Raw genomic sequence first — 13,752 nt, 5'->3', positions numbered from 1 at the left:
GGAGCAGGCGACTACGAGCTTTCTCCAACTATTGCGATCTTGGGCAAGCGAAAGAATTTTGTTTGGCTGCAGCATCCTTTCAATATCTCCCAGGAGGTGCTGGACATGCTGTAAGTAGGCTACAGTGTGCACGGCCGGTTTCTTCTTCCCATGTGGTGGAATATAAAGGGCATATTCTTTCACAGGCTCGCCATCTTCAAGACGCAGTATATAACCGAGAAATTTGAGTTGATGAATCTTGACTCTGGCAACCAGTGGAGTGGTGTTGGTCAGTTTTTAGATGGTTTCATTTGGAATCTTGATGTTTAACATGACTCCGTAGCAAGATGTTGCAAAGGCATTTATCTTGTTTTCCATGGCCTTGCATGGTAATTACCCATGACTCGTACCCGTACAGAAAGACAGTAACACACGTTGTCTGAAACAGCTTGATTTTTGTTTCGATTGGCAGGGACGGGCTTCGCCAAAGGCGTTCCAGTTTCCAGAAAGCTGCCCAGGCTAGTGCCTTTCTTCTTTTTAGGGGTCCAACACTAGAGCCCATCTTGGAACCCAAATACTTGGAAGTCTGTGACATGGTTGATGGTAGGCTACTACCTTAGACTTCAAGTGCTGGTTGGAACTTGATACTGTTTCCTCAAATATTTGAATTTTTTTCTTCGTTTTCAAAATATGGGTAAAAAATGTTTTCAATTTGAACAGAAGTTTTAATATTCTATGGTATCAGAAATAGTATACGGTCCTAATCCAAAAATCTTTACTTTTTAAGTTCTATACAATGTACGGTGAATAGCTGTCGCTCACTGAACTGAGTTGCTCCTGTGAAAAAAAAAAAATGTTTTCTTCAGGCGAATCTCTATGTGACTTGGCTATGGCTTAATTACAATACTGGTGGTTCATAAACCAGTATGATCTTGATGATTTAAACATAGCAAATCTGATATTTCATACCTTATTTCTACACAATATACATACCTCATTTGATGAAACGACTGAATATTCTGGCATCTCCGTCTTGGAGAAGACGCTTCCAGCTAATGTTTTAAACATGATGCTTTTATTCACCTGTATTGGCTGGAAACAAATTATATCGTATACTGTTGAGCATTTTATATAAACTGATAAAAGAGATCGACCTTTAGGTTCATACTTTGAAAAAGGTTGATAACATATTGTAATGCATCTAAACTGAAGTATGTACATGTATAATAATAGGCATGTCCACTAAAAATTGAAGTACTTTTAAATTGATTCAGACCTAACTTATTGGATGGGAATTGATGAAAGAAACATTTTGGCGTTTAAATAATCTTAATCGGACGTTTCATTCCAGAGATATGGCCTTTCGAGTGTCACGGTTTTATATAGGGCTGCTACAACATGTTAAAAAGTTAAAGTCCAAAAAGGAATACTAACAGAAAGTGCAACTTTAAGGTACTTTTTCTTAATGTATTTATTAACTATCTTATCTGGAACATTATATTTGCTTATAACAACATGAAAATAAGATCATCCTGAAAATTTAATCGATTTTGTTGACATACAACAAAAACTATAAGACCTCAAAACCCATGGTTTGTTTGTTGAAACCTCAAGCATGATCATAGATGGCCGCCATGGAAAATATCTCCATAGAGGAGATGAACAATAAGTGCATTATTTCAAATGAAAAGCGGAAGTCTTAAACATTGTTCAATCTTTTAAAGTCAGCACATTTTATCTTCAAAAATTATTATATTTCATCATGGCATAAGTTTGGTAACATTAATCACTACCAATTTTGAGAAATTTGCTCCAACTCAAAGGTTATCTTTACTACATTGAGCAATACACTGTGTGCATGGAAGCCATGATGGTCCCCGGTTTTTATACTCCCTATGAAATGGACATGGTAGTGAGAAGTGCACGGGGAAGTGCATGATTTGAGATGGGCCGCGGTAGGCTTAAACATTCTTAAATTTCTTAACATCCTACACATTTTGTCTTCATAAATAGTTACATTTTATGAGTATGTAAGTTTGCTTGTCTGATTCACTCCAAATTCGGAGATAATTGCGTTTGAACACCTGATGCACGGAATGGTGTCACTTCAACCTGTTGTAGTTCTCATCTCATTAAATTTTTCATTAAAAAAGTTGATCTCTTCATGCAGGAAGGTCCTCTCTATTTACTGACCAAACAGGAAAAAGTTTGGTGAATGTTTTCTGGTGGAATCAGGAATTTCTTGAAACACCCTGATATAGGCCTACATTTGGATCAAAACAAGTATATGTACGCCATTTAACATGCCTGGGATTTCTTGTATCGATCAGTTTCTCCATAGACAATACGTGTGTGAGTGCACGCACACAGTAAATGAAAAATCGTTCTAGTGGAAACTGTATTGAGAGTGGGCATCCCTAATAATAATACTGTACGAGATTCCTATTGCTGAAGCCCCAGATAAGTTCATTCGCAGTGGCGTAGCCAGCACTTTTTCAGATGAGGAGGGGGAGGGGAACCAATTTTTTAAGGGGGGGGGGAGGCAAACTTTGACGAAAATGGTCAAAGAAATAGGCTAAAAAGTACACAAAATGCCAACAGGACAGCCAGCATCCCACGAAGGGGGGATTGGGGCAGCTTCCCCATTTGCCCCTGGATACGCCGCTGTTCATTGGTACTCGAGAGTACATACATATGAATCACATGTTCATGCAGTATGCATACTGATACTGGATCGGTACTGCAAGCTACTATACTGGTACTCTAGCTGGGCAGCAATCCGGGGCGACAGCAATAGGAACCGGCAATGTAGTTTCCCCGATTGGTGATTGGTGGTGGTTGTGATGCCGCCAGACATTGGTTTCCAAATAATTTATTACTTTAAGAAAACCATGGATGAGCATTAAATAGCACTTCTGGAGCCTTCAAGGAGAGCTGTTTATAGCATTTACAATAGAATATAAGGAGAGAATCCCGGGAGAGAATGGTCAAGGAGAGTTAAGTATCGCTCTCCTATCAGATTTAAGGAGAGCAGTAAAGAGCAATTGCTCTCACTCTCCTCAAATGGCAGTCTTTGGTGTAAGGACCCGAGTTCAAATGCATTAATCACGATATGAAATTTATTGCGTAGGCCTATACAATAAAATATCTTACTGTTCAAGTTATGAGGTTCAATGAGACGACAATATGATTGAAACCCGGATTGAAACCAAATCGTCCTCAAAGTCGTAAGCCTACCGACGGCGAATCTGGTACTGAATAGCCTCCCAGGAATAGACACGTATGGTAAGATGGTTAGGATTTGAAATCCACGATTCCTGCTTTATATGTAACCTTGGTCCTTTTAATATGTTTAAAGTGATTTAAAGTTTCTGCGCCCCCGATTGCGCCATTCCATTCCGGTCCGATAAAACGAGAAAAATAATGAAAAGAAAGCAACTCACCGTTTTACGCTATCCTAGATGTTAAAGGACAACAATCCTTAAAAGTAGATGTGTGCAGGAAAGCAAGCCTTAAATTATTAAATGTGCACACTAATCTCTGTACGAACACACTTTGACCAGATTTAATTTGCACTTAAATATTATGCATCGACAATACACGTAATGTATGACAAGATAAAAATACGATAAGATTAAAAACGTTAGTCGGGAAAACGTTATCGCCAGACGCGTCATTCATTTATTATATCGTGATCAATGCATTTGACACTCGGTCCCGACATGAGGACACAGAGTGGAATATGCATATCCTGCTGATCACTCGCACCTGTAAGATTAGTATCTTTGAAAAGAGCGGTATTGTATTATAATCTGATTGCAGACATACACAGGTGATGAGTGCAACCTGATGGTAGTGCAGGGCGATATAATCAAAAATTGTTTTAACCTATTGATATAGGTTCAAGCAAAATATTATTCCATTTCCGCTCTCGTGTGGATTCACCTAGAGTCTACGCTCGCGACAGAATATCAACTTTTAAAACTTTCCCATGTATGAACAATTACTGTATGTCGATTAAAAAGTCCATTTTGAATGTTTGAACAGTTTCGAGCTTCCGAACCCTTAGCCATTTCCAAGGGTAATTTTATCGAAAATAGAGACCCATATCTAAGGATTTTCCGAAAATTGGGACCCATATGTAAGGATTTTCAGGAAATAAGGACCCATATCTATGGATTTGAGCTTGACAATAGTAAAAGCAACACATTTTGCACACATAGCACAGAAAATTTAAAAAGGAGACCCATGTGTAAGGATTTGTTTCTTCAAAACATAGACCCATGTCTAAGGATTTTTTGTGGAAAACCTACCCATTGCAATTGGAGCGGCACTTCCCCCCGGGGGGGGGGGCACTCCAACTTTGGAGGTGACGCGTATGTAGGGCTGTTAAGACCCCCTTTTTCAGCATCGCTGTCACCCAAAGACCCCATATTTTTTTACGAACACATGCTCGCTCCGCGCTCTGTCACCCGAAGACCCCTATTTTTCCATTTGATCTGTCACCCAAAGACCCTTATAAGTTCAATTTGAACAGCAACTTTCATTTATCACTGATTTTGTTACTTATTTTGAAAAAATAAAGAAATTTGAAGCCATTTAGAACTATAGAAATTCGATTTTCGAGGTTTTTGTGGCGCTGTTTTGGTCTTACCCAAAGATTCCATTTAAAAAAAGGTCATGTTCTCACCCAATGACCCCATATTTTTTACATTTTGCTTTCACCGAATGCCAAAAATCATGCTCTCACCCAATGACCCCATATTTTTTACATGTTGCTCTCACCGAATGCCCCTTAGTGCGAAAGCGCCAGCCCTACACCTATATCCATTTCAAATTGAAGTGCCCCCTGGGGCACTTCCCCGTATGCCTTTACTATGTGAGTACCCCTCCCGGGTATTTCCAGTAATGTTTAACAGAATACTTAGAATAGTTAGCCGCATTTAATAGAATAGATTAAATAACGAAGTCATTTTGCATCGAATATTTTACTTCCACTACAGAGTCTGTAGCGGCCCTTAGTAATACTTAGATGGATGGTATACAATGGTATATGTTACATGTAGCATCAGTCAATCGTGATATTTTACTGGGATTGTATAAAACCAAGGATATCACCACAATTCAAACTTATTCTAGGTTACACAAACCTACTTTCCAGTTTGTTTGTTCATTTATATTTCTGCTTTGAACAGTAATAAACTTGATTTTCAGCTTTATCAATTAATATTTTGCTTCAAATTGTGATGAATAACCCTGGTGAGAACCTGTTGTTAGGGTCGCTAATAATGTTTAGACAAGGGAACTTACCCACGTTCAGGTTTGTGTGGAAATTGCTCAAACATAATAATAGCTTCCTACTCTTCATACTCTTTGGAATTTATTCTTGCTTGAAGTTGTAACGGATAATATATGGTGCCCAATTGTTTAGGCAAATAATTTACAGTGTGGGCATTTTTGGGCAATGAGCAGGATATTTTGTTACAAAGGTAACGCCACAAAATAGGTCAAGGGCAACAGGGCTCAATGGGATTTGATCTTCTTTACCATATTACCAAGGTAACAAACCACACGATATATGGCAAACTATTCTTTTTATTAAATGCGTTTGCAAGCGGAACAATACAAGACCATTTTTATCAAAAATGTTCATTTGTTGTCCCCTGTGAAGTCCAAATTTTGACATTTGACCTTTTCCCCTACAACTCGAGAAATGTACATCAAATTATACTTTCTCTGAATCCTTATGACGATATCAATACACAGAGGATGTGCATATGACGTATCATACCGTAAATATTGCGGACTACTCAAATGCATTCAACAAAAGCATGATTGCAATCTACCGCGACAGTTCGTCTCACACACATAACAAATGCACTACCATGAAATAGGTTGATGACAACATTTGATTGAATGGACTGCACTGCGCCATGATTACGGTGAAGGACACCGGTTCAAATCCTTTATTTGGAGCCAATCGATAAGAGCATGCAGGGCCTCTATAGAGGCCTTGCATGTGACGTATCATCAATCGATAAATTGATGCAGGGCCTCTATAGGTATGGTTTTTTGAAAGATTTGAACAAATTTCACCCCTGCATAAAATTTATGCAAATTAGGCACTGTTCCACGACTTGGATTTTTTGGAGACTTTGGATTTATTTTTGTGTGAGCTTTTAGGAGATGGACGCATGCGAAATTGTGTTGCAATTAGTGATGGGTATTTCTTTATTTGACTCTCCTTGGATATAGCAGCATGGACAGGGAATTAATCACTAGGTTGCGGATACATTTAATAGTTTATTAATCGATGAAACACCTGTAAAACTGAACTATCCATTCAAACCCAAGCGTCTGATTGATCACGTTACAGTCATGATAGCAGTCACGTATCAGTCAGTGGGGATGTGAAGGTCTGATTTGTTTGATTGCGTTATCTCCTGTATTTACAAGAGGATTAAAAGACGAGTGTGACTGTATTTCATGTATTTGGTTCAAGGCCAAAAGATGTCTATTCAAACGTGACCTTGTGATTTCATACTGGACTAAGGTTTTTTTTGACTTGTCACTTCATTCATGTTATTTCGCTGAATCTGTACGTGAGTTCTATAACCACTACCCAAGTGCCCAACCATGGAAAACCGAGTTACAGATTTGAATAGGTAAGCACTGCCATCATGACATGGGCAATTACAAGGAAGCTCGCCCAAATTGTTAACATTTAAAAGTCATGTCAAGTATGTGATTTTGGTCTCATATTGTAGCTAGAGGCTACATTTTCTGAAAACGTACTTTTTCTGTGGAAATGGTGTTCATTGTTAGAAAAAATTTGCATACATTTGCATATTTTTGACTGGTAAAAGCAGCAAAACTAAAACTCAGCACCTGACCGATCAACTTCAAATTTGGTACAGTGATTGGATATGGTGGCCTGATGTGCTGTATAGTTTTTTGTTGTGTTATTTGCATATTTATGATTATTAATGAGATGATATGCATATTTTAGCTACATTTTCATTAATCCAGTCTGCAATTTAATCGCAAATACCGATCAACTTCAAACTTGGTATGGGGATTGGATATGGTGGCCTGATGTGCTGTATAGTTTGTGTCATGTTATTGGCATACTTCTGAATATTAATGAGCTTATTTGCATATTTTGCTTACATTTTTAATAAATAACTCTGCAGCTTAAATGCAATAACCGATCAACTTCAAACTTGGTATTGTGCTAGTATATGGTGGCCTGATGTGCTGCATATTTCTGTGTCATGTTATAATAATAATAATATATTATATTTATATTTTACGCATAAGGCCTAAAATTGTTTGATTGGCGTAACCCCAACTACCCTAAAATGAGTTGTTTTTTTGCCAAAAAAACACCAGGATTTAATGGAAATATTTCTGATATTTACTGAAAAAATGAAAACGATTGCTTTAAATTTGGCCGAGAATATTTATTCTAACATGAAAAGATGTAACTCACAATTTTGCTCATTTCAACACCGTTCTGAGTGCTCATAATGATCGTGTTTTATATCATGTTTAGAAAAATATTGCTCAAATATCATAATTAAGGTCTGTAACAAGATCCACTCATTCCAAGAGGAATCAATGTTGCATTTGGAAGAAACAGGCTGTTCAATCAGATCAATTCCGCGGTATGATTTTGTTTTGCCTGATTAGATCAGCTTTGGAAGACTCCTTTTCTTCACATTAGGGGCTATGCAATAATTATGAGCCCTCCCGGGGGTTAAACTTCCAAAATGGCGTGCCCCCTTGATCTACCAAAAAATCTTTGCCTGCCTGGGCTTTGCACATGCCAAATTTTAGGGTCCCCAATATGCAAACCTTAAATGGTCTAGATGTAAACATCTCAAAAAAAGTAACTAACCCCCCTTAGATAATGGCCATTATTCAAAAAGGGGCTATTGTATTACAAATCTGTAAAATGCGTTGGAAGCAAAATTTATTTCTGCGCATTTTGACACCTCATTTGATACGATAGCCTAGAAAACAATAAAACACCGGTTAATTTAATGTAGTGAGGTCCAGATTTGAAAGTTGCACTTAATCTTTCCCCAGAGTAGAAAGTGCACATAAACGCACATTTAATTGCAATATTTTTTCTGTTTTTTCTTTCAGCAATGTTAAGTTTCTCGGCCTGGAATTGGCACCCCTACATATCCCATGGCATCGTCGCATGGAAACGGTTTCCGTCATCCACTGGTTAACCGTCTTCTTGTTTTCCGGCTTCATATGCATTGGCTTTTGTATTTACCTTCTATACACCAACTTCTATTGGGTTTCACTCCTGACCTTCGCTTGGGTCTATTATGACAGAAAATGTTCCCGACAAGGTGGGAGACGATTTGAGTCCGTCAGAAAATGGCGTGTTTGGATGCACACAAGAAATTACTTTCCAATAAGCCTGCACAAGACGTCAGATTTAGACCCAAAGAACAACTATGTGTTTGGCTTTCATCCTCATGGCATCATGAGTATGGGTGCTTTTATCAACTTTTCCACAGATGCTACAGGATTTGATGAGAAATTCCCTGGAATTAAGGGCACCGTGTTGACGCTTCAAGGATGGTTCTACATTCCGTTTATTCGAGAGTACCTTCTAGCAGCAAGTAAGAACACTCTGTTGAATAATTTATATGAAAATAAGACGAAAATATAGCCTGTATCGGTTTTGGTCACGAAAGACCGTTGGCATGGGCATGATGGGTTAGAGTTTAACTTCTGATGATAATAATTCGTCGGCTTCATTCCATAGTGGCGTAAGTTGATTTTTAAGTTCTAAGGCGATTTCACAAGGAAGACTGAAAGTGGTGTTAGTTTTGTGATTGGACCTTTGTTTCTCAAGTTATATGCAAATTAGCTATTAGCATAAAAATGTCAAACATTGTCCAAAGTATATCGACCTTGGTACCAAAATGTGGCAAATTTCACAAGAAGACTGAAAGTGGTGTTAGTTTTGTGATTGGATCTTTCTGTCTCAAGTTATATGCACATTAATTAATTAACATTAAAATAACAAACATTGTCCAAAGTATACCGACCTTGGTACCAAAATGTGGCAAATTTCACAAGGAAGACTGAAAGTGGTGTTAGTTTTGTGATTGGACCTTTGTTTCTTCAAGTTATATGCAAATTAGCTATTAGCATAAAAAGTGTCAAACATTGTTCAAAGTATATCGACCTTGGTATCAAATTGTGGCAAATTTCACAAGGAAGACTGATAGTGTGATTAGTTTTGTGGTTGGACCTTTCTGTCTCAAGTTTTATGCAAATTAGCTAATTAGCATTAAAGAATGTCAAAGATTTGAAATTGACTGCAGTCCAATGAAGTCATGCAATTTTTGTTCTAATTTTTCTAATTATTTCTTTGCTTTAACAACAGGTGTGTGTGACGTCAGTAGAGATAGTATTGATTGGATACTTGGCAAATCTGGTACAGGCAATGCCGCCGTTGTCGTAGTAGGTGGGGCTACGGAGTCACTAGAAGCCAATCCTAATGTACACAGACTATACCTAAGCAGACGAAAAGGTTTCATTAAAAGAGCCATCGTAAATGGGTAAGCTTAATTAACGGCAAAAACGGTGGGGAAAATAATTATATTATATGCTTGATTGGAACTTGAACCTGGAAGGATTGAAAATATTTATGAACTCCTTAATAAAAGTTTGGAAAGTTTTTTCAGGCATCTATATATCAGATTATTTGTGACATGTTCATATCGTGTTGCATATCAATGGATGGCTACTTTATTTCCCTGTACAATGACACCATTCGAAACAATCACCTTTTGCACGGCTGAGTACACCTCTTGAGAATGTAGTGGGGTCTCAAACAGAATGTGCCACATTGACCCTTATTTTTGCACAAACAACACTAGTCACTAACATCAATATAGTGGGTGGAAAAAAACATACTCAGCCACAACAGCCAGGCGCATCCGCCTTATGCTGCTCATCAGCCTGGTCACACGTTGCTGTGGGATGGTATTCCATTCTTCAACCAGGATTCATCGCAGGTCATTCAAGGTGGATGTATTGGCAACCACAACATGACCAAGCTGGTCCCACATAGTTTGGGTGTCCAAGCCAAACACCTAAAAGTAGCGTCCGCACAATGTTTTATTGTGTTTTCTATATCTCCAAGACCAACTAACTTAGAATCTGGCGGATGCCACCCTGGCACCTTTGGGCATTTTGAAATAAATGACCCCAAAATGACCCCATATGTTATATGCCGCAACAGGTCAAGGGTCAATTTCCAGTTTGCATAAGGGTCAAAAATTAAAGTTGTTCCGAAATTACATTAGCTCCGATGTCTGCGGAGACAAATATTACATAGGCCAATAATCTCAATAGGAACAAATCGAGGGCTTAGAGCAAGAACTAGCTATGTCCACAATTACATGTTACTCATTTCGGCAACAAATGGACAGTTAATTCTGCCCTCTATAATATAATGTAGGTGACTTTGGGGGTATGTACATGGTCACTTGTGTCTAACTAACCATGCTAACTGTTTAAGTGACAATGCATATACCCCAAAGATACTTGCATTTATTTTGGAGGGCAGAATTAACCATCCATTTGTTTCCGAAATGAGTAACATGTAATTGTGGACATAGCTAGTTCTTGCTCTAAGCCCTCGAAATGGTGTTTGACCTTTGTTATCGTCTATCTTAGTAACTTCACATTGTAGATAGTGTAAACTATTATGTTTGTGAGTTCCTTTTAGCAGACGAACAATTTGCGACAACTTTCACGAAAATCGGAGCAACTTTATTTTTTTTTATTATTTCAAACTGTCATTGATTTCCACAGATAAGAGAAAATCTATCTAACATATAATTTGCACAAACCTTCTTTGAATATTTCGTTGCAGAGCTCATCTTGTTCCCGTTTATTCCTTTGGTGAAACTGACGTGTTTGTTCAAATGCCAAATCCAGAAGGCTCACGTCTACGCAAGCTACAGGCTTATCTCACCAAATACATAGGATTTGCACCTCCCGTTTTCCACGGTAGAGGTATCTTTAACTATAGCATGGGTTTGATACCGTACAGAAGACCAATTCATACCGTCGGTAAGTTGGTGGGAAAAATATATTTTGAATCATAAGCCATTCCAGCCCGATGATACCGCTAAGCTGGACCGGACCGGTATTTCTGTTTAGTGTGCTGAGGCTTGTGGATCAACGTCTAATATGCGTTGTGCCTGTGCGTAGCGCACTATAAATCACTACGCTTTTGTCTTTTTTAGACTACAGAAATACAGTTTATTGAAGAAAATGATAGTAATTGAAAAGCAATCACCAACATGTTGTTAGTTTAATCCTCTTTATAATGTATTTCTATACGGCAGTCGGCGCACCAATTCCGACTTACTTTTTGCAATTAGACTACAGAAATATAGTTTATTGAAGAAACGATCTAAGTAATTGAAAAGCCGATCACCAAAATGTCGTCAGTTCAATGCTTTTTATAATGTATTTCTATCCCGCAGTCGGAGCACCAATTCCTACGAAGAAATCGATTAATCCAAGCAATGAAGAAGTTGAAGCTGTACACAAAGAGTATATGGATGCTCTGGTATCGTTATTTGAAGAACATAAAACCAAATATGGTATCGATAAAGACAAAAAATTGGTAATAATTTAAGTGTTGCAATTGAAAGAAGAAATATATAATATATAAAACATTTTATTAAATTGATTTTATTATGACGCTTCTATCTTTAACATCAGAAATAATTAAAAAACGGAAAGAGGAAAGCAAAAAAGGAAAAGAAAAAAAAGAACGAAGGCTAGGAAGAGGAACGAGGAGGAAGAGAAAGTTGATGATGAAGAAGAAAAAGCAGACGCTGCCTCTATAACTATAAATTAAGTCTCATTTTGGAGGCAGCGGTCTGGCTGAAATAAATATAATATTGTTATGATACAATCATGTTAGAATTAGGTATTTTCGTACTTTTTGTAATATAAATATAGATAATTTATAAGGGCTTTATTATGATGATGACTACGAAGAACTTTTTATGTATGCATCTGATTTTTCTTTTCAAATAACACATATTATTTTTGTATAAAAGCAATGTATATTTACGCAGAATTGGGCTTTGCAATTATGGAGGAATTCCGCCGGGGAATTCCGGTTATTCTTTCGTTAAAAATGTACTTTATAATGGTGGTTCGTGGTTTGGTCACCTACTTTAATCATGTGGTGTGCAGTTTAATAGTTTTAGTCTTAAATCAAGAACATATGTGACCGTCCACGGCGAATGAGCCGTAAATTCCTCCCCGGTCAATTTTGTTTTATTTCGTGTTTAAAAAATAAACATCATAAACTTAAAATGGTATATCATTTGACTTCAAACGATATCCAGAAGCGGGGTTATGGTTTGTTAAACTTTGCTCCTTCAACAAAATTATAGCTTTTACGTTTTTACAAGTGTCTCTTTTTCCACATTGTTGGCAATAAATATCAAACAGTCATAATTGGCGGTCATTTCAAATCATCCCCAAGTCAACGAGGTTTAAGAAAGTTCTCTCATTGTTAATTGTTGGTTATGCATACCTGTACAAAATACAATGCCTGGTAACCCACCACTTGAACAGGATTTAGCAATATAAGCAAACAAAGACCAGAGCTATTAAAAGTTCTATAGCCATCTAAGGTAGAAGCTTATTATCCACTTCAACAATAGGATTATTGATTAGTTTTTGACTATCGAAATGAGACGGATGTCGGGCCAGCTTAAGTTACCGATAAATATGACCTTCGTACACATTTTACACCGTAACTCAGAATACAATTTAGGGAATTTACGGCTCATTGGTGCTGCCGGGTCACATATGCTTAGTTGATTAAAAGTAAAGTTTGTGCAATTTCCAAAGGCGCCCTTTAGTTTAATTTTATAGCCAAAATTTAAAAAAATTGAACGCATTTCCGCTTTTATTTGAGAAATCCTCGAACAATCCTAGCATAATATACAAATATTGTTTATGAGTGCGATGGTGCGAATATGCTAACGAGGTAAAATATGAACTGTTCCATTTAACGGGGATTTGCCGAGTTCATTGGAACAATTCATTTTCACCGAATGAAAAAAATCTTTCCATTGTACGAATCAAAATATTCTGTTTTTGGAATACCTTGTACATTAGGAAGGAAAATTACTTTGAGCTATAATACATTATATACATATACGCAAAATGAATGTTTATTAAATGTACCTGCAGCTTTATATGCATGTTTTACTAAAAAGTTGTACATGCTGTATGTTTTGTAAAATATAGACAGGGTATAAGGCAAAGTAACTTGTCTAAAACATTTTGTATCAATTTCTTACATACAAGGTGGTATCCCATAAAAAGGTTACATGTAGAAAATGAACCGGATTTTCCTATGGTACAACAAGAGATTGTCATTAATTCAGATATTATTTCCTCATCCTTCTTGTATAGTTGTCTGCTAAGTTTCAACTCCGTATGTCACATAAACAGCTTGCCGTTGAATGCAGGCTTATACGTAAGTTGTGATCTTGTCATCCACAGGGTTCATAATATTATTATTCAATGAAAATTACATTATATTTGAACTTAGCTTATTTTCAAAATTCTATATGTAACCTTTTTTGGGACACGGGTATCGGCATTTCTCCATGTATAAGCCATGTTATAGCATTTATCTTTTTACTTTTATGGATTAAAATGACGGAGGTGAAGCAAATTACTTCACCCATTAGA

General features: G+C 37.2%; 2 protein-coding genes across 2 annotated transcripts in view; one reads left to right on the top strand and one right to left on the bottom strand.

Annotated features, from left to right (window-relative positions):
• LOC140154116 (heme-binding protein 1-like) overlaps positions 1-1,080 on the bottom strand; it is a 7,436-nt gene extending 6,356 nt beyond the window's left edge. The window contains exon 1 of the mRNA XM_072176724.1: positions 973-1,080. Coding sequence (XP_072032825.1) covers positions 973-1,047 — 75 coding nt within the window. The 5' untranslated portion in view covers positions 1,048-1,080. The remainder of the gene's footprint in view (positions 1-972) is intronic.
• LOC140156073 (2-acylglycerol O-acyltransferase 1-like) overlaps positions 1-13,752 on the top strand; it is a 25,757-nt gene extending 12,005 nt beyond the window's left edge. Inside the window, exons 3-6 of the mRNA XM_072179189.1 lie at positions 8,131-8,621; positions 9,395-9,569; positions 10,892-11,091; positions 11,511-13,752. Coding sequence (XP_072035290.1) covers positions 8,131-8,621; positions 9,395-9,569; positions 10,892-11,091; positions 11,511-11,665 — 1,021 coding nt within the window. The 3' untranslated portion in view covers positions 11,666-13,752. The remainder of the gene's footprint in view (positions 1-8,130; positions 8,622-9,394; positions 9,570-10,891; positions 11,092-11,510) is intronic.

This window comes from Amphiura filiformis, chromosome 6 (genome assembly GCF_039555335.1).
Source record: "Amphiura filiformis chromosome 6, Afil_fr2py, whole genome shotgun sequence".
NCBI classification, from domain to species: Eukaryota; Metazoa; Echinodermata; class Ophiuroidea; order Amphilepidida; family Amphiuridae; genus Amphiura; species Amphiura filiformis.
The sequence above is the reverse complement of the archived record's forward strand: the minus strand, read 5'-3'. Positions and strand labels throughout refer to the sequence as shown.